Here is a 22,475-nt window from a genome sequence, read left to right on the forward strand (position 1 = left end):
AGAGCTCACCTGACATAAAGCACTCCATTTTGATCCACGCGTCGCTGCCAACCCACAGGAACTTGTATAGCTGGAAGACCTCCATCTTTGTCCCCTCCGTCACACTCCTTGCCTCCATTCATTTTCTGTGTCTGCTTGGGACTCTCCAAAGATATCAGCAATAAGATGATATCCTTATATTACAGAGCATGGTGGCCTTCAAAAATGGCCAATGCAGCACAGTTTTTCTCAGACTGTACAAAATGCATTGGGAAGCTTCGGCTCAGTTTAGAACCAAGTCCTTGAAATCTGCCATAGTGGGAAAAAATCAGTTTCCCATTATAAACTACATTAAATAACCAAAATTTTATTCCTAACGATGGTCTACATGGGTAAAAATAAGTGCTTCTGATTAAGGAGAATCATATTTACCAATGCTGGTACCTGTCTGAAGTGGGGAGGGGAGGAGTGTAATGTTTTTAGTTCAACATTGATGTTGGACTAAATAAACTCTACTGCTTAGAAACTGGTCTCATTGTTTTCAACATGAGTCGATTAGTATTTCCAGGTACTACCCGCCTTTATAGGCCACATTCTTTAAACTTTCTCTTCATCTTCCAAACTGAATTCAAGATGTTGCAGGTTGGCTCCTCTGATGTTTTCATGTCTTCAAAATTCCAATAATGTAGCCTGAAACATACATAAATATGAAAATTATGGATGTAATATAGAAAACAAGGAGGCTGTATACTTCAAAATAGAATAAATTGCTAATTGCACCAAAACACTTTAGGGTTTAATGCCATCAAAATCATGTGTCAAATTCAACTTACTTTCTCTTCCAAATTGATCCACTTACTCCAACTAAACCAAATTTTTGCTCTTTCCCACATGCAACTTTCTAATTATTAGAGAGAGACCTATAATTATTGCAGCAAGCAAAATAAACAGAAGTTTCTTTTAACTCACAAAGAAACTCACAAAGAAAATACATCCATCACTTCTTATGACCAGACAATTGTAAAGTTGTGCTTAATCTGATCATATTTTGATTACTCCTTAATTCTACATACTCCTTTTTTTTTTTTTTTACTTTTCTAATCATCATATTGATGTAAAGAAGGAAAGGATTCTTTTTTTTTTTAAAGGAAATTAACTTACAGTAATTTTCCAAGTAGGAGAAGCTTCCCCCCCACTGTTATTGAATGAGTGGGAGTTGCTTTATAGTCTAGATTTATAAACTCCCTTTTATTAAGAGAGACTCTCTTAATTCCTTTATTGAATCACAGGTGCTGTTTGGGGAAGAAATACTGGCTTCAAACAGCAGCAATCAAGGTTGGTGTGCAATGCTTATAAGAAATAATCTTCATAAAAATTTAAAAAAGGATGAAAAACAATATTTTAAAAGATTTTACTTCACTCTGGTTAAGAATGTGACTTTACAGTTGCCAGCATTATTTGGTGGATAAAAAATACTTTTTATGATCAATGTAATATATAATATGCAATTTACATTACAGGATTAATGACACTACACTAAGGGATAAATGAAAAAAAGTTGTTCTAATGCCATGTGGCTTGGTATAAAAATTTCAGTTTCATATAGGAAGATACAAAGAAATGGAGAGACACCTTCTGCTCATGGAGTAGAAGAATTAACTATAAAAATGGCCATCCTACCAAAAGCACTTTACAGATTTAACACTACCCCAATAAAAATCTCAATGACATTCTTCAAAGAAATAGAGAAATACTGATGAAGGTAACATGGAGACACAAAAAGCCTCAAACAGTCAAAGCTCTCCTGATCTAAAACAAAGAAGAATGGAGGTATGATACCCTCACGCTTGAAACTATACTACAAAGCCATAATTGAAAGAGCATGGTACTGTAACAAAGACTGACATACAGATCAATGGAACCAAATAGAAAGCCCTGAAATAAAGCCACATATATTTGGACAACTAATCTTTGACAAAGCAACAAAGAACATACATTGGAACAAGCATAGTTTGTTCAATAAATGGTGCTGAGAAACCACATGCAAAAGAATAAAACTAGATCACTACCTACACACTTTACAAAAATCAAATCAAAATGGATAAAAACAACTAAACATAAGACCTGAAACCATAAAAAATATATAAGAAAGTACAGGTAAAACACAACAACACATACATTTCAGTAACATCTTTTTTTTTTTTTTTAAAGATTCATTTATTTGTGCATACAGAGCTGGGGTATAGGCCAGAGGCTCAGGGGCGGCGAGAGGCTTCACCAGAGACAGAGTAGGGAGCAGAACTGAGAGATCTATGAAGTACACTGCTGAGGGGAGCAGCGGGCGGGTCAGGAGAGGTCTGCCACGCCATGTGGTCACCTCTGGGGCAGGTGGGAATTGAACTCATGTGGAAGTGGCTTTAGCTTCTCAGTGCTGTGCTTTAACCGCTGCGCCACCAGGGAGGGCCTCAGTAACATCTTTTAAAGTCTCATTTCCTAAAGCTAAGAAAATGAAGGAAAAGATAAACAGCTGGGACTAAATTGAATTTAAAAGCTTCTGTACAGTAAAAGAGAGATTAACCAAAACAAGAGGTACTCTACTAATTGGGAGAAAATTTTTGCACTTCACACAACTGATAAGGTATTGATCACAAAAATATACAAAGAACTCACAGGACTCAAGAAAAGCAAAGTAAATAATGCAATAAGAAAATGGGCAATAGAACTCAAAAGACACTTCTCCAAAGTTGAAATGCAAATGGTCAACAGACAAATGAACAAAATGTTAGCAACAAATGCAAAAATAAAATCAAAACCAATGATACCCTTCAATGAGATACCAGTAAGAATGGCACATATTTAAAAAACTAACAACAACAAATGTTGGTGAGGATGTAATGAAAAAGGAACTCTCCTACACTTGCTGGTGGGAGTGTAAACTAGTCCAGTCACTACGGATAGCTGTGTGGAGGTTCCTCAGATTACTAAAAATAGAGCTACCATTTGACCCAGCAATTCCACTCCTAGGGGTCTACCAAAGGGCACAAAAACATTAATTCAAAAGTATACCTGCACCCATATGTTTACTGAAGTTCTATTTATAGACTTAGAAACAATCCAAATGTCCCCCAAAAGATGACCGGATCATGAAGAAGTGGCACATATGCACAATGGAATACTAGCAAAAAAAGATAATCTAGTGGCATTTGCGGCAACGTGGATAGAGTTAGAAGGGATTAAGCCCAGTGAAACAAGTCAGATGGAAAAAAAATATTGGCTGGTTTCACTTAAAGGAGGACTATAAGGGAACCAAATAAGGTATCAGGGGAAAATAATAACAATTAAAAAACAACAACAACAAAACTAAACAAAAACAATCAGACAACTATAAATTGGAGACATTCTGCAGGGGAGGGTTCATGTGAGGGCGGGAAGAGCACAAGATACCAAGGTGATGGTGCACCAGTGAATTGGTGGTGGAAATTTTATGGGGACCACAACTGATGTAAACATGACAAATAAAGAAATTAAATACAAAAAAAATCAATTTCACTTTTATCTATAGATTTAAAATATGCTGTAACTTAAAGAACTTAAAGAGAAGTGAGATGATATATTCTGAAAAAATAGTCTATGATTCATGTAGAAATATTAATTTAAATAAAATTCGATACTACAGGTAGTATTTTTAAATAGCATGGATAAGTTAGTCAACATATTCCAACAATGTAAACAGACCCATAAATCAACATTCTCAAATCAGCACTTCTAAAGGTCTACCAATTTAAATTAGCTCCAAAACTTAAAAAAAAAAAATTATCTTCAGTGGGAAAGGAATAAAATACCTTGTAGTAAAGGGCATGATAGATTCAGGCAAATGCCTTAGTGTACTCGTGGTTCTGAGATGGATTAAGGGTGCTATCATCATGGACATTTTCATCTAGCTGAAAGTCAAAAACTATAGTTTTGGCCAAAAAAAAAAAGGTTGGGAAAAATTGGGGATATAAACAAAATTACCAAGTAATACTATCTTTGTTAGTACTTCAAGCTAGTAGTAATTTATTTTTGGGCCTTTCTACTGTGTCCACATTTCTCACAAAATAATCACTAGCACAGTGTTCTTTTTCTGTTTTCCACTTATTGTCTCTTTTAATCATGACCCCTGCAGATCACATATGTATTTATTCACATTTCAGCCAACAGTCAGTGAGCAGTTACTGCGTACTAGGTGCTATGTCTTGGGGTGCAAAAATGGTGAAATTCCACTTTATCTGAAGCCCATTTTAATGTGTGGTAGAGCTCACTGTGGAAGAAGATAAATGAAAGATGGAGGGAGAAGTGGAAGGGTGGAGAGAGGAAAGAAGTGTCAGCCCCTGTACTGAAGGATTCCCAACACTGGTAGAAGATGGGAAAGTGACACAAGCTATGCAACCTCTGTTGACAGACATGATATGGATGGAGGGGAAATGCTCTGAAAAATCAGACTTTCCACGCTAACTTATGTTATGACCTCCCTTTTTTTTATAATCATAATATCAAAATATTCTGAGCAACTTTCAGTTTACAATTAGATTGCCTCAGCCTCATAAGGCACTACCTGGCCCTGACAAGCAAGTACTGCACCAGGGTGAGAAATTCCTCTTAAGTCAAAAGTGATTTGACAACTGGCTGATTAATAAAAACAAATGGCTGTTACTGCAAAGTCTCTCTCACTGCCAGACAGAGGAAAACACAAACCTTATCACTATACTATCTCACATAGCCTCCCATTCAGTTTCTAAAAAACCACTCAAACTTCCTACTATCTAGTCTTTAGATAAGGAAATTCACCCAAGTCGCCTATTCAGAGCTAATCAGGTTTTCTACCATCTAGACTTCAAGAAAACTCACTTAAACTTTCTAACAAGTTTTTCAAAGAACCTTACAGTAATTTGATTTACAAGAAATTTCCTCTTCCTGCCCTCACTTTACTCCCTAAGATGTCTCTATGAGAATGAAAGCTTTAAGTAACAGATAATGTTTCAGGGACTTTATTTTGGTTAATCTTCACTGTGATAAATATAGTAATATTAGTCTTAAACTTTGTGAATTATGTACCCGCTTTAACCTTGATAGATTGATTTTAAAATGCTATAATCTCAACTAAAGGTCAAAATGACCCCAGACTATTCTTAGAAAAAAGGTGATTGTGATCTCAGCTCATGCTAATGTCATCTCTCTGCCTGCTTAAGTGTATAAAATAAACCTCTGCTGAAGTCAGAGCAGGAAGACTTGCACCCAACTCCCATTCCCGCGTCTTCCTTGCGCCTGCTCCCCTTTTTCCCCTTTTATTTAGGAATCTCCACTCACCGACGCCATTCCCACCTTGAGAATCTGCCTGTTCTGCCCCCCAATAATCCGTGATCAGGGACAAAGAGTCTCCGACAGGAAAGAAATACAAATTTTGCCACGTAGTAACAGACTCTGATGACAGAATGTTATTATTATTTTTGCAGTTTCTTCTCATGTTTACTTTATTACAGTACTTTTCCTAAAGAAATTTCTTCAGTGGCCTCTGATCATTAGATTGAACTGTAGTGGAAACTTTCTCTACTCTTGGGTTTTAATCATTTTATTGTAGTTTCTTTCTTTTTTTTTTTTTTCCTGCTTGCTCTTACATGTGAGCTCCAACTTCCCTGAGACTAACTCCCTCACTCCATTAAGCAGTAGGTACATGTGCCAGATAACAACACTGCAGTGATTTCTGCCAATCTCTCTCTCATATCTTAGTAATCAAAAACAAAAATATCTGATGGCTGGTTTTTGCATTAAATAGAAATTCTCAGAGCACTGTCCCAGGACAAATATTATTATTGTCAATAACATCTGCGAACTTGTCGGAAATGCAAACTCACAGGCCAGATCTTAAATTTACTGAATTAGAATTCCAGGGGGAGGCCTGTTTCTATTTTATTTTTGAACAACCCATGTAGGTGACTCTGATGCATGCTCAAATTTGAGAAACACTGACTTAGACGAATGCTCCTGCCTTCCTTCCCAGGACACAGCCCATTTTCCATCTCCACATTATATGGGCAGCCAATCTTCTATGTCTTTCGGTTCCAGGGAGGGCCATCCTTATTTTGTTGATAACCCCGCCTTTCAAAGGCAGTCCAATTAATTATAAGGGTCTTAAAAGTCCCTCACAGAACAGAGATGCAGTAACTATATAGTTATCATTTATTTATTTATAAGGGTACTGATTTTGCCAACATTCATTTTTTGAATTTGAAAAATGCAAAGATGTTTAATGATGAAAAAAATTAAACTGGAAATCTAACCATAACATAGCAGAATAGGGAGGTTTTAATAATGCTCTCCCTTAAAGACAACTGAAAAAACCTACATATTACTCATAGGAAATTTCACCAGTTCATTGACAGGCGTGGGGACAGACTCACAGATACCTAATCAAGTTAGTGGCTCCCTGTGGTGATGCAACAGGAAGGAGAGGGAGTTGTGGCCAGAGTACCAGCCATTTCACTTATCTGAACAAACTAGGAAGTGGGCACAAACTGTGAAGGGAATCTTTTTAGTGAGAGTGGAGTGCAGACCTATATGGACACAGGAACTGGGACCTTTTGCTCAACTGTGGAGAATCTGGCTGCTTCCAGCACAGATGGTAGAATTCTATCATGTTCCTTCAGTGAGATTGGAGAGTGCCTGGGTATTGCCACCCAGAGAAATGGCAAGGAAGTGGAACTTTAGAAGTTTGACTCTGAGAAGTGATCACTGCTTGCTGTGTATTAATGAGAAAAGGCAGTATAAAAATCTCCATCTCAAATAGGTGTCCTTCATTACCAAGATGGAAACTGAATCTTTGGACTCCAGTTTTCCATGTCCCTATCCTCCCTTACCCACTACCAATTTAAGTGAAGATAAGCAAAACTAAAGCCACAATGACTCAACCAAAAACCCAAATAAGGCAACACACATGCCTAGGAAAAACAGAGCATCTGAATACAAGACAGAAAAACTGAAAGACAAGAACAGAAGTCTAGAGACCTATGCCAATGATGCAGAATTTGAGGGCTTGACAAAGATTTTAGGGTAACCATCATAAAAAAAAAAAAAGAAATCCTAGAAGTTCAACCAAAGGTAAGGTCAAAGTTGTAATAAAGAGATCTAGGTTCTAGTTATAATTTTCTAACATATACATACACACATACCTATATACATATATACATATGTGTGTGTGTGTATATACATAGTTTATTTACTAACTTCCTTTTTGTGGACATAGTTTTTTTTCCTCCTAAATTTTTGATATTTTACTTAAATTATATGTTAAAATAGAATTGCATAATTTTAAGGTCCTTAATAAATTTCTTAAAGGTAGTTTAAAGAAAGCATTTTGGGCTTTTTCCCTCAAACTTTTGAAGCCCATGCATTCTTTCTGTTTCTAAACATTAAAGTTTATTCTATTTGCCCCCAAGATTCTGATAACATTATTTCTATATAGATCTATCATTTAAGATTTACTCAAGCTTTATTTTTATATCTTGGATTATAAAAACAAGTTTCTCTTCCTAAGTTAACAAAAAGTCACACATCTATAACACTTTCTCTTCAACTGTCTGAAAGATTCCATACAACCTATACCTGATTAATAAGGCTTGGTTAAGCCCAATAAATGTACAGGTTAAAACAGAAAAGACAATATGCTATGAAAGGTTCCAACATCTACCTGTTACTCAGAGCAATTTTATACTTAGGGTATAATTAAATTTTTTTTTACAAGCAATTCTAGCAGCAATAGTAATGAAATTAAAACAATAGAGTGTATGTGTGTTCTGAGGAGGATATATGCCAACAGTTTTACCAGTTCTGCATCCTTTCAAAATAGAAATTAGTCTATGAGAATTGAATTTGGTGGAAATGAATTTTGATTTACTTCTTTACATTGGCTTCTGACCATTCGGAATGTAAGTTACAGTTATTTCCTCATAGATTATACTATAAACTCTATGTACTTGCTTATATTTTGTTAATTTACTAATACCTATTATTATCTGATTTCTCTTGTTATTTTTCTCTCCCTATAAGAATATAAAACTCCCTCAGGGAAGGGACCTTCTCTTGCTAGGTCCCTCCTATATTTCCAGTTTTTGGATAATACCTGCCTTACAATAGATGCTTAAGTATTTCCTGGAGACTATGTATATTCTAATTAGTCACTATAATTTTATATTCTGATTTCATCATGTACACTTATAAAATTTTAATATCCTGTATTTAAAATGAGATGTTTTTAAAAGAAAGTCAGTAGAAACCAGTGAGTACTGAGGTTGACAAAGTATGTACATTTTTGCTCTATATTTGTCCCTAATATTCTCACAATCTGAGTGATAACTTTTGTATAGAAAAAGTATTTGAGGACTTATAAGAAAATTTATATGTGTATATATATACACACACACACACACACATACACATTTTAGTTGGATTGAATAAGGAGCCATTAATTAATAATGCAACAATATAAAAATTAAACTATTTCAGCATGATGCTAATTCATGCAGTAGAACTTTTTTCTCAATCTGCTTTAGTGACATTTTTGTAACCTAAGCATAAAATCACACCTTATGGAGTGTTAGATGTATATTTAAAAGATTAAATTTCAGATTGGTATTATGAAAATAAGTAATTATCTTCATGAATCTTTCTGAAAAACATTAACTGTCATAAATCTTCCTATTACACAAGCTTTATTAGTAGTAAGAATAATAGCTTGATTGTAGCGTAATGTCATATTATGAGTAGAATCCCTTAAAATATTTATAATGACATTGCACATTGATCTTATGCTCAGTAGGCTATTTGGATACACAGTAGGACAGAATGAAAGTCCAATGAGGTATTACTTGAAAGAGATCATATAAATTAGTACATCACCAATACTTCATATGCTGGTATTTATAATTTTAAATAATCACTTATACTTATTTTAAAATTATCATTGTAAACTTAGCTTATGAAATACTTAAAGATTCCATGCCCTTCATTTTATAAGACTCACTGTTTCACATTCTCCAATTGAGAGCAAGTCTCACATAAAATCTACTTCTATACTAAAATTTCAATGCACACATAACAGATATAATTGAATTAAAAAATATTATTAGCATTAGCATCTTGGAGCATGCCTGAGTGGAACTACATAATTATCTTTGATTGGATAACAAATGGATACACTCATAATCTTTCCATCACTATTAGTTAAATTAAGCTTGTTAGAGTAACCCTACATGACTTTTCCCTTTTGCAATTCTTTCTCTGTATATTTATTATTCGAAGGGCTTCTTCATAGCCCCTCATTCAACCTTCCTGTTTCACCATTTAGCTAAACATTTTTATCTATGAGCACCTGTACCATACAGTTGTATCTTCTTTCATTTTTTAAAAACTTAGATTAATAGTTTAGCCACATTCTCATTTTGGCTATTATTTCTACTTGGTTCTTATTTCAATCATGCAGCCAACACTTCCAAAGCATACCTCAGATACATCCTTTGTAAGAGACCTACTGCTTCTTCCTGGTTCTATTTATTTATCCTAAACTATCCCCAGCACATTTCCACTTGTTTTGTATAATTGTATTAGGATGTTGTGAACACATTTTTCCTGCCCTGATCAATGAAGCTTTCTCATTCCTGATGCCCCTGCCCTTGAAGTGCCCAGAAAAGTAAAATCATTTGTAATTTGTGTAGTATCCTAGTTTACAATATATGGAACCAGGCTGAGCTGGCCCAATCAACTCAGAGAGTCATTAAGTATTATTTCAAATAGCCAAAAACTGCACTGAAATCAACCTGAAAGTCTATAATTAATTTATAAACTTTCAATTACAGCATTGAGAAGTGATGTAGTTCTACCCTTCATTAGTTGCGATCTTGGGTAAGATTTAAAATTTCTTTCCTTATGAAATGATTAAAACCTTCTAAGATTATTCTGGGGGATATAACAAGAGACTAGCAGAAAATAAATATCCAAATTGTTTCTTTTACATATTATTGAAAATTTAATAGCAGAGGGAAAAGTCCATGAGTTGCGGGTGGAATTACAAACCTTCATATATAAAATATTACTATGTAGCTATAGGAATAGAACAGAACTATCCCTCCAGTGGTTATCTCCCTGCAGTAGGAATGGTAGTGTTTTTTTCTCCATTTTCAAAATTTTCTATAAGTAAAATACATTGGTTTTATAATTAAGAAAAGTATTCTCCAACATTTAATATTATATACTTAGAAGAGTTAATTTTTGCTTATCTTCAAAACTTTAGGGGTAAGTTTTTAAATGGAAATAGTCACAAGCTTTGTGGATAGTATTATGCTCTTGTTTATTTTTTTTGTTTCATTCAAGTAGAGAAAAAGGAATAAGGACTAAGAATGGGCAGCATAAGGGCCCTCCCTGGTGGCGCTGCAGGTTAAAGTGCAGCACTGCAAGCTAGCTGCAGCTGCTGTAGTGCTAGTTTGATCCTGGTGCAGAGGTGATCCACATGGCACAGCAGACTTCTCCTGCCTCGCCCACTGTTCCCGTCAGCAGTCCATATGCCTGTTACGCTCCCCACTTTGTCTCTGGTGAATTCTCTCAGCATCCCTGCACCTCTGGCCTGTACCCCAGTTCTGTATGAGAAATAAAAAGAATCTTAGGGCCCTCCCTGGTGGCGCAGCAGGTTGGAGCACAGCACTGAGAATCTAAAGCCGCTTCCGCATGAGTTCAAGTCCCGCCTGCCCCGGAGGTGACCCACATGGCACGGCAGACCTCTCCTGACCCGCCCGCTGCTCCCTCAGCAGTGTACTTCATCCATCTGCCTGTTCTGCTCCCCACTCTGTCTCTGGTGAAGCCTCTCACCCTCCACATCTCTGGCCTGTACCCCAGTTCTGTATGAATAAATAAATAAATCTTTAAAAAAAAAATCTTAAAAAAGAAAAAAAAAAAAGAATGGGCAGCATTAACCTGGATGATCTAAATACTAGAAAGAATTAAGGTTATTCCTTTGATGATTCTAAAATGACTCAGGGCATTTCTTATTAATTTTTTTTATTATTACATACCTTATCTATTTGTTTGGAATACCATCTCCTGTCCTAACTCTTTTTACTAAACTAACTCCTACTTATCTCAATTGAAATGCCATGTCCTCAGAGAGACCTTCAGTAGCTTCCTCAAAACTTCCAAGTCTAAACTGGGTTCTCTTTCTAATTCATCTGTGATACCCAGTGATTCACATATACTATACATAACTGGGGTTTTCCCTCAATTTGCCATTCTCCATGATTATAAAGAAAAAACAATTTAACTTCAAGTGAAAGTTTCACTTTGTACTTTTAAAACTATATAAGGAAGTGAAAAATGATGGTCTACATGCATATAAAGAAAATACTGATGCATGCTATATAGTTTTAAAAGTCAAAAAGTGACAATCACCAGTTCCCAAAAACACACTCTTAAAAAAAAGTTAGAGAAATTTTTAAAGTATAATAATAAGTCACATAAAAAAATCTCTGGACTAATTGATAAATAGTATAATTATGAAGGAAAAATTATTTATGCTCTATTTCTGTATATTAGCCACCAGCATTGCATGCTATTTTTACTTTTCTGTAGTTTAATAAAATTTATCATAGGGAATATTTATAAAAAGTACTTGTCTCATTTATACAATCTAAGACTGTACAAAAGCAAGTTTAATGGGTAATATTCACATTGTATGTGTGCATTACCGATATTACAACTATTCAAGATTCAGCTAAATATATCTAATCAAATCATTTTGGAAAAATGTATATTAATATTTCCCCCCAAAACTGTATAAAGAATGAAACAATGTGAGTTATGCTCAGTTGGAGCTGTGCAGTATATTGAAATGATTATTATTTATATGTTCTTCTGCTATAAAAATATTTAACACTCTTCAATTCACCTGGCAGTGGAATAATTACATAGTCAGTTCTGTAGAGAGGGAGTGATAACTTGTAATAATATTAAAAATCAAGTTCCTTTTAAAAGTAAAAAATAGGAAGACTCCTCAGTCCTGAAGAATCTACACCACATTATTGTCTTTAAATGTGTATAAGTATCTAGGAACACTCAATTCTAATCAATGTCTCCAGCAAGCATAATTTAAAGTAAAAGATAAATACAGTCTATAATTTGTGTGATAAGTTTTTTCAGAAAGCAAGAGGAGAATGATAGTGTGGACTCTAGAAATAAGCCAGAGTCCTAAGCTCCATGAAATAAAGTCTTTCACTGTTGTTTAGGTTGTTTCACAATACCCACATATGTTAAGTGGTGGACTAGGAACAGTTTTTCAAGGAGACTCTCTTCAATGTGAGACTGCTTACTGTAATGCTGAGGGTGGCAGAGAAAATGTAGCAGTCAAAGAAAATAAATGCACAAAATACTCAGGTTGGAGAGGAAGGGTTTCAACATCACAAAACCAGGCATATTTTGAAGAACATACAAAGAAAAGAAAAATCTATAGAAAATAAAGTCTCTAATATAACAAACAGGTAAACAAAATATAAGACCAAGTTACAAAAGTAGTGCTGTATAGACCATATCCCACCTATAGAAATGTTTTCAGAACAATAATGAAAGTGAGGTAGTGTTTAAATGAGAAGATTTCACATGAAAATTTGCATTTCCAGCTTTACCTGGTAAACTGGATATTGTGGTAACACTAGGTCAACATTCCTGCCTTGCAACAATTATCTGGAATAGAGCAGTGGCTGCACCTTCACAAAAGACTTGGCTCTCCAGTTCACTGCAGTGGTTTCCTGCTTCATTCCCACCAGCCTGATGTCTGAAGGTACTTGGGTTTCCGTTCTCTGGAAGAGAAAGGCCCTTGTATAAGGAGTGAAGGATTGATTATGGTAACAGATAGGAAGTATAACTTATTTTTTAATGAACCTCTGTTTTACACTTCATCATTTCTTTACAATCTGTTTTACACTTCATAGTTTCTTCACAATGGTGCAAGATGAATTCTTGGTAGATCATCATGCATTAATACCATGTGTGGGAGAGCCAGAAGCCAGTTAAAAGCTACAAACATGCAATAAACTTTCTTAGTGAAACTGAACTGACAAAGACTATGATCATTCTGGATTTAGAGGAAGTAGAGGTATAGAGAATTCTCATCCATGTTCAATACTGTATCTTTCCTTCTTTCTTAGTATCCTCATTAGCAATACTACATTATCATTATTATCTCATTAACTAATGTTGGGATAAAAAAAATCAAGGAGCCAAATTGTACATTACCATAATTAAGAGTTATAAAATCCATTTATCTCCTGATTTAAAATAGTTCTTCTTTTTAGCAAATAAGAAAAAAAATAAGGGCATTCAAAAGCATGCTTGATACCTATTACTCTTTACTCTGTTTTCTACTAGTCATCAGGGAAATGCTGACAAGTTTCTCAGGACAATTCAACCCATTTTGTCCTATTTCCACAATAACTGGACAACTATTTGATTATTTGGTGGATTTCATAGGTGCTTTTAAATCATTAAGTTAGCTGCTATCACTGAGTTACAAAAGTCAATGTAGATAATACTAGTTAATAGAAAAATGCAAGCAGGTTATCTGATATAAATTATTTTCTTGTAAATATAGATGGTCAGATTCTATAAGAATGCTACCCTTGAAAGCAGTGGCAAAATCAATTTCCTTTTACATTGCAAGTGTAAGGACCACATCCAGGACCATAGACACTTTACAGGGAGCACTTCCACTTTTGAGGTCTTTCCTGATAGCCACTTCTTTTTTCTTTTGGTTTTGGGCCAAAGCAAGAGAGGAGAATGTTTAGGGCAGGGTGTAGCAGTATGCTTGTACATTGCCTCTCTCCAGAGAGCAGCCACGACAGACAAAGGATCAATTAAGGCAGGTGGGACCAAGGGTGTGTATCTGTGTGTCTGTCTACCTACCTAGAGTGCAAAAATAATGCTGGCATTATAGTTAATGTTTCAAATGAATACTAGGCTCAAACACAACACAGTCGCCATCTCAAGGAGCTTACTCCCTGGCAGGTAGAAGGTGTGGAACTGGGCAGTTAGGTAAATAGGTAATTGTAACACTGAATGATACTGACTTTGATAGGTGTGAAATGACAAATGAACACAAAGAGCCAGTCCTGCTTTCAGGAGTCAGAGAAGGAAGTAGAGGCAGGATATATTTAATGATACACAGAGATTAGACAGGAAAAGAAAGGCTTGTAGAAGACCTGAAACATCACCTAACCCATGCAAATGAGCTTAGTGCCAAAAGATTAATATTAAAGATTTTACATTTCTATCTGGTTATAACAATTCCAATATTGTACTCATTTCTAGTTGGTAAGCATGCATAAAGGTCTCATATTGTCAGACCTTTTAACCTTGAGACGTGATGCATCATTAATGAGTATTTTCCACAGGAAAATCTGGATGCCTGCCTGATGCCTGAAATAGAAAATGATGACCTAATATCTAGATAAGCAAATATTGTTTTCTAGAAGAAATGCTGTTAAAGAATGATGATTCACTTCAATAAGAAAGCAATATTATATGTAAGCATATTGAAAGCAGAAGCTAAAAGGGACAAGAATATGGATGAGGGAGTCTAAGCTTATAGAGGAAGTAATTCAAAATTGAAGTATATCCTTTAATAAAGGAAGTCCTTATGTGATGAAAATAAGATAACTTTTGTGTTAAAGATATTTTCACCAAATATAGAAATAATATTAGCTGACATTTCTGGGAATTGAGTTGTATTTTATAAATAGATATATTAATGCATTTAATCCTTGTCACAATTGTAAAGAGTACAAGTACTATTGCTTTTTCTTTTCTAGACTGAGGAAACTGAGGCAAGAGATATTAACTAATTTACCTTTTAATTTCCTCTCTGATAATTTCTCTGTCTTTATTCTTTCTTCTAAGTGTTTATTACTAATATACTATATATTTTCTATTTACCCTATTAATGTTTCTCTCCTCTGACAAGTATGTAAACTCCATGAAATACTGTTAAAGAATGATGGGTATATTAGTTATCATAAAAAAAACAAACAAATAAAAAACAGCTATGCTATAAAGGACCAGGTCGGAGGGTGGGGGGGAATAATGAATAACTATATACCAGAGACATTTACAGGGGTGGAGTGGGGAGTACCCACTGATATGTTCCCTGGGCATACAAAGATTTCTTCTTACATTCTTTTTTGTGTGTGTATAGAAGAAGAACTGGGGTGTAGGCCATAGATGTGTGGGGATGTGAAGCACAGGAGGATGGTTGTGAGAGGATTCACCAGAGACAGAATGGGGAGCAGAATAGATGGATTTACTGAAATACACTGCTGAGTGGAGCAGAGGGAGAGGTTTGCTGCGCCATAAGGGCAGCTGATGGAAATCAGGCCACAGTCTTAGAGCTGACAGTGCTGAGATTTAACCTCTAGGCCACCAGCGAGCCTCACTCCTCCCACATTCTTAAAGGAACCTTTTCTTCTTTAAATAAACTACAGAAATAACTAACTCATTATGCTTCCTATAGCCGTTTATTTAGAATTACTTAGTAAACAGTTCCTTCCTCACTATTGTATTAAGTTGGCTACATCTATGTAATAGCACCTACCACACCCTACTTTATATACAATACACACATTCCTTGTTTCGTATATCTGTGCTTATGTTTGCAAAGCACCAGGTACATGGTATGCAGGCAATATATTTGAGCTCAATTATTTTTCAAATTCGAAATTTTAAAGGGATGTTTTTTACCCTCCTAAAATTCAATCTTAAGTAGAAAAAGTTCTTGTTAGTTATATGATAAAATTACTGATGTACACAAGGTACCTAGCTAGCTGTAGCTAGCTAGGTAGCTAGCTACAATCAATCAAAATTGATTGTAGGCTGGATAGACTTATTTTTCTTATTTTATTTTCAGTACAATTTCTAGATTCAGAGGATGTCTCCAGTAATAGTAAAATATCTGTCACAGAGAAAATTACTTGTTGAATAAATAAAGGTATGCATGTATGCAAACCATATCATTAAATGCTAAATGACATGACACAAATGTACTAAAGAACTATAGATGAGATAGAAAAATAGGGAGAACAGTGAACTAAGGGTTAGTAAGTTTGCTATCTGCAATTTTCCAGCACTTATGATGAGCTGCAATTTTTCAATTTGTAAAATTAATGGATTGTACCCGATCAGTAGATCTCTTTTGTCTAAGAAAATCCTAATGGAACTTCTATTATATAAAGCAGAAAGAGATTTGTTAATAACAAATCCAAATTATATCATTTATTAAAATCTATCAATAAGGCTAGACTATTTTGATTAATGAAAGTATGAAATGAAGCATGGGTGACAGTTGTAATTTTAAGCCATTTTCATCAACAAATTTATTTCTGTATTGTTTTAGCTTTATAACATTGACACAATTCTGATTACTATGGAAAATTTATTGCAAATGCACCTTTTTAAAAATAATCATTTGACATTGGCAATATTAATATCTCTGCAAATAAATGGCCTAGAAACCTGAAGGATGATTTTGTTTCCAAAAGTGAATGACTACATCCAATCACTACTTATGTTCTTCTTGAGTATAATATGGGCAAAAAACCCCCCAAAACTAAAAAGCCAAAACTACTCAAAATGTAAATTACGCAAGAAAATTTCCTTTAATATAATATTATCACATTAGTTTGTTATAGCAAAACTGTTAATGAGTGGTTAGGATTCATGCCAGCAAAATATAGCTGTCTTATTTGCAATTATTCAAAGAACTAACACATGCTGTGGCGATACTCTTGCATAATTTGATCTGGAGATACAATAATGGACTCAAGTTTTAAAAAATGGCAGCTGAAAATTTAAAAATAAAAATGCATAATCATAAGATGTTCAAAATCTATATGAAAACCGATTGCAAAGCTTTAGTCAGCAGTCCATATAAATACATAAACTCACAGCAGTTTATTTTTGTTTCATGATGTGTTCATGTGTTACAATTTGATATAACACATTTGAGTGTGCATGTTATTTTTATAGCAGCTTTAAACACTTAATATATTTTTAAACTTTAAATTTGTGTCTGACATTTAGAAAGCTGATGAACCTTTGAGCTGATTTTTTTTTCTGATTCTGTCATTTCTATACAAGCTAGAAGAACAAGAATTTATAAAGATGATTCTGGATTTATTTTTTAACTCAATTTTATATATGTAACTGAGATAAGAGATCCACAGGATAGTGAAGACCCTGATTACATACTGAAGTGGAGAACTTGTATTTGGGAGTATCATAAAAGTGGCTTTGAAAACATATCAATATTCTTACTGTAGGGTGAATCTCTTCATTCTAAGCTAAAGAGGTTTTGGCATCATAGATCCATAGCATATACGTAATGCTGATCTACAGGTATGTTATACATGCAATTTCACTCCTATGTAGTCATTTTCTGATAATGATATATTCTGATATTCTAATTAGAACTATAGAGGAAACTCTCTTAGCTGACATCCATATAAACAAACCACTGAATAGAAAAAAACAAACATTTTAAAATAGAGAAATGTTTACCTCTGCTCTTATCAGAGGAATTGTATGCTTTCTAAGCTTTGTTGTATTTTCCCAAAGTTCTAATTTAAAAAAAGTGTTTTATAAATTTATAAGATCTAAGTATGAAAAGAAAAAGCACCATTTCCATAAAAATTGAGTTGAAAGCATAGCTTTTAACATCAGCGTCTTTTAAAATGAGGTCAGATGAGAAGAGAAAAAGAAGAAACTTGGAAAAATGCACCTGAGCTGCAAAGATAAACACAGGTTCAAAAGAAAAAATAAATCCCAGAAGCAAAAGGAGCCAAAGAAAGACAGGGACAGCCATGTATATCAGATTAAATAGATATTCAGTTGAAAAAGGAAAAGGTGACAAGACAGGAATTATCAGTATGTAATGAATAAGAATATACATTATTTCAAAATATATAAAGCAATTATTATAAAATGTGAGGACTCAAAATCCCACTTTAACTAAAGGGACAGTCAACCAGAGGAAAAATAATGGAGAAAACAACAGCTTTAAACAAAGAATTAGACCAAATGAACTTAGTAGATCTTTATAGAACATTGTACCCTGAAAAAAGCTTAATACTCATTTTTCTCAATGCCAACTTTCAGGTCGGAGTACATACTAGATCACAAAGCAAGTATAAACAAATTCATGAGTATTGAAATCATACTCATCTTTTCTCATATTCTAATGGTATAAAATTAGAAATCAACCACAAAAAGATACCAAAAAGAAAAAAAAAACCCAGCTAATGTTTGAGACTTAACATACTACCAAATGATTATGGGAGTAAGTGAGGAGATTAAACATGAAATTAAAAAGTACCTTTGGACAAATGCAATCACAAACTATCGGAACCTGTGGGGCATATCAAAAGCAGTACTTAAAGATAACTATAATTAGCAACATCAGCTCACAACAAGAAACAAGAACTGAAATAAATATTATCTTTTGATTTAGGCAACCAGAAATAGAACAAATGACCCTAAAGCCAGTAGAGGGGAGGAAATAACTAAACTTAGAGGAAAACAAAACAAAACAAAACAAAATTCAGCCCAAAGAATAATGAAAGCAAAAGCTGATTATTTGGAAAAACAAACACAAAACTTCTAGCTAAGTTTACAAAGAAAAAAAATGTTGATAAAACTCAAAGAGAATCAGTAATGAAAATGGAGAATTTATAAACAATGCAAAAATTCCAAGAGTCATAAGAAATTACTATAACTATTTGTATGCAAGTAAGCTGATTAACCTAGAAGAGATAGACAAATTCTTAAAATTATACAACATTCAGGACTGAATCAGGAAAATAGAGCACCTAAGTAGACTAACTACAAGAAATGAAAATGAAACAGTAATCAAAAGACTCCCAGTAAACAAAAGTTCAGGATTAGATGGTTTCATTAGTCAGTTCTATGAACTAGTTACCTATGAACTAATACCTGTTATAGTCAAATCCTTCCAAAAAATTAGGAAAGTAGAAATACTTCCAAACTGACTTTATGAGAACAAAATTACTCTGAAACCAAAGCCAGACAAAGACATCACAAAACAAGAAAACTACAGACCAATTCCCATGATGACCACAGATACAAAAATCCTCCACAAAATTTTAGCAAACTGAATTCAACAAAAGATTGAAAGGGTAATACACCATGATCGAATGGGATTTATTCCAGGTACACAAGGATAAATCACAAGAATAAATGTAATTTATCACTCCAGGAAAAATAAAACATCAAAAAATCATAAAAATTCTATCAATAAATGCTGAAAAAACACTTGATAAAATTATACATTAATTTATAATAAAAATCCTCAAAGTACTGGAGATAAGTGGAATAAACTGAAACACAAAAAAGGTCATATATGATAAAACCACAGCTAACATAATTTTCAGTTGTGAAAATGTTCAGTTTTTCTTCTAACATCAGGTATAAGCAAGGTGTCCACCCTCATCATTACTAGTCAACATAGTATTAGAAATTCTAGCTAGAGTTTCTAGGCAAGAGAATGGTAATAGGAATCCAAAATTAGGAAAGAAAAAGTAAGACTATCATCTATAGATGGCATAATATATGTAAAACCCACCTAATGACTCCAGTAAAAAACTATTAACAAGAAATCAGTTTTGCAAAGTGGCAGGTTGTAAAATCAATCAGCAAAAAGCAGTAGCATTCCTATATGCAAACAATGAGCTAGTGAGAAAGAGATGAAAAAATAATTCCATTTACAACTTCACTAGAAAGAATAAAGTAGCTAGGAGTAACGCTAGGAGTAAAGTTAACGAAGGAAGTGGAGGACCTGATATGGACAACTATAAGTCATTGTTAAAAGACATAAGAAACTGGAAAGATAGTTAATGTTCATGGATTGGAAAAATTAACATTATTAAAAATCTCATCTTAGCCAAAGCAATCTACAGGCTCAATGCTATCCCTATCAAAGTTTCAGTGCCACTCTTCAAATAATACAACAAACATTACTGAACTTCATATGGAACCATGAAAGACCCCAAAGAGCCAAAGCAATACTGTCAAAAAAGAGACAGAATGGAAGTTTCACACTACCAGATTCAAATTATACTACAATGGTGTAATACTCAGGTCAGTATGGCACTGGAATAAAAAGACACACAGGTCACTGGAATAAAACTGAGAGCCCAAAAGTAAACTCACATTTATATGGACAGTTAATCTATGTCAAAATGAGCCAAGAGTAGACTTTGGAGGAAGGAAAACTTCTTCAATAAACAGTTATTGGAAAACTGGGTAGATACAAGCAAACGAATCCATCAAGACCACTCTCTTGCATCATACACAGAAACATACTCCATATGTATAAAAGAATGGGATGCAAAACCTGAAACTATAAACACATAGAAGAAAAATTGGCAAAATAGCCTATGATACAGGCTTCAGTGATATCTTTGTGAATTTGTCTCCAAAAGAAAGAAAAACAGAAAAGAATATAAACATTTGGGACTATATCAAACTAAAATTGTTCTGTATGGCAAAAGAAGCTATCATTAAAACAAAAAGACATCTTACTGAATGGGAGAAAATATTTGTACACCATAGATCTGACAAGGTACTAATGTCCAAGATATATAAAAAGTTTATATAACTCAATAAACAGAAAATAACCTAATCAATAATTTTGCAGAGGAGCTAACTAGGCACTTCTCCAAAGAGAACATGCAGATGGCTACAGGTACATGAAAAAATGCTCATCATCACTTATTACTAGGGAAATGCAATTCCACACAATGAGATACTACCTCACACATATGAGAACAGCCCATATCAAAATAGCCAGAACCATCAAGTTTTGATAAAGATGGAGAAAAAGCAACACTCATATACTGTTGGTAGGAATACAGAATGGTCCAGCCTCTATGGAAAACAGTATAAAAACTTCTCTAAATTTTAAAAGTAGATCTACCATATGACCCAGCTATTCCTCTTTTAGCTATCTATGAGATGAATGCAGAAACAGGGCCTCCCTGTTGGCATAGGAGTTAGTCTCAGAACTACCTTTGCAATGGCCCGAGTCTGATCCCTAGCCAGGGAGTTAATCCACGTTCAGCACAACAGAGCTCTCCTGTCTCACCCCCACTGCTCCCCTTAGCTGTGAATGAGTAGATTTGCCTGTTCTGCACCCTACTCTGTTTCTGGTAAATCCTCTCACTCCACCTCCGCAAGTCTTGCCTACGTCCCATTTCTTCTATGTGTACATAAATAAATCAATCTTAAAAAGAAAGAATGCTATAACACTAATTCAAAGGGTTATATATACACTAAGTTTACTGCCACACTATTTACAATAGCCAAGTTAAGTAAACAACCTAAGTGCCAATAACAGAATCGTGCATTAGGGAGATGTTTTCTTTTTTTTTTTTAAAGATTTATTTGTACATACAGAATTGGGGTACAGGCCAGAGGCTCAGGGGTGGCGAGAAGCTTCACCAGAGACAGAGTGGGGAGCAGAACAGGCAGATCAACGAAGTACACTGTTGAGGGGAGCAGTGGGCGGGTCAGGAGAGGTCTGCCGCGCCATGTGGTCACCTCCGGGGCAGGCGGGAATCGAACTCATGTGGATGTGGCTTTAGCTTCTCAGTGCTGTGCTTTAACCCGCTGTGCCACCAGGGAGGGCCCAGGAAGATGTTTTCTACACACACACACAAACACACACACACACACGAATATATATATCCACATACAATGGAATACTACTCAATTGTTAAAAAAAGGATAAAATTCTGCCACTGTCAACAACATGGATGGAACTGCTAAGTAAAATAAGTTAAAAAGAAATGGGCAAATACCAGATGGTATCAATTGTCTACAGAATAAAGAGAAACAAAGCAAAGGGCCAGATAAAGCTAAACCAATAATAAACCTTAGAAATCTGATTGTCAAATTGAAGTTACTAAGTGGGGAGGGATGAGGGAAGAACAAACTAGGGAGGGAGCACAGTGGACTATGGTGGAGGACTATGGTTGCCATAATGTGGTAGATAACAAGCCCTAAAGGTAATGATCCTACACTTCAAAATCATATACAATGTTAACCAGTGTTACTTCAAAACAAATAATTAGAAAATAAACTAGAAAACACTAGTTTTCTACTATGAAAGATAACACAACACTTAAGAGAGATAATTCAATAGTTATTTGGAAAGATTTCCAAGACATACTGTCAAATGAAGAGCAGTGTGTTGAGGAATATGCTTTAAATGTAAAAACATGTACATATTATTTAAAAATCATACATAAGCTTGCACACATTAAGTATCTATCTATCTATCTATCTATCTATCTATCTATCTATCTATCTATCTATCTATCTATCTATCTATCTATCTATCTATCTATCTATCTATCTAT

The 22,475-nt window shown here is 34.5% G+C and overlaps 1 protein-coding gene across 5 annotated transcripts in view; it reads right to left on the reverse strand.

The window, feature by feature from the left end:
• The window catches only part of MBD5 (methyl-CpG binding domain protein 5), a 120,014-nt gene that overhangs the window by 56,657 nt on the left and 40,882 nt on the right, over positions 1-22,475 (reverse strand). For 3 of the 5 annotated variants that reach the window (XM_004674669.2, XM_012727412.1, XM_012727409.1), the window contains exons 2-3: positions 12,678-12,851; positions 10-669 (exon numbers count right to left, since the gene is read on the reverse strand). In XM_004674669.2, the coding sequence (XP_004674726.1) occupies positions 10-122 (113 nt within the window). In that variant the 5' untranslated portion in view covers positions 123-669; positions 12,678-12,851. The remainder of the gene's footprint in view (positions 1-9; positions 670-12,677; positions 12,852-22,475) is intronic. The other 2 variants (XM_012727407.1, XM_012727406.1) reach the window with 2 other exon arrangements.

This window comes from Condylura cristata, unplaced genomic scaffold (assembly GCF_000260355.1).
Source record: "Condylura cristata isolate star-nosed mole 26May11 unplaced genomic scaffold, ConCri1.0 scaffold00002, whole genome shotgun sequence".
Lineage (NCBI taxonomy): Eukaryota > Metazoa > Chordata > Mammalia > Eulipotyphla > Talpidae > Condylura > Condylura cristata.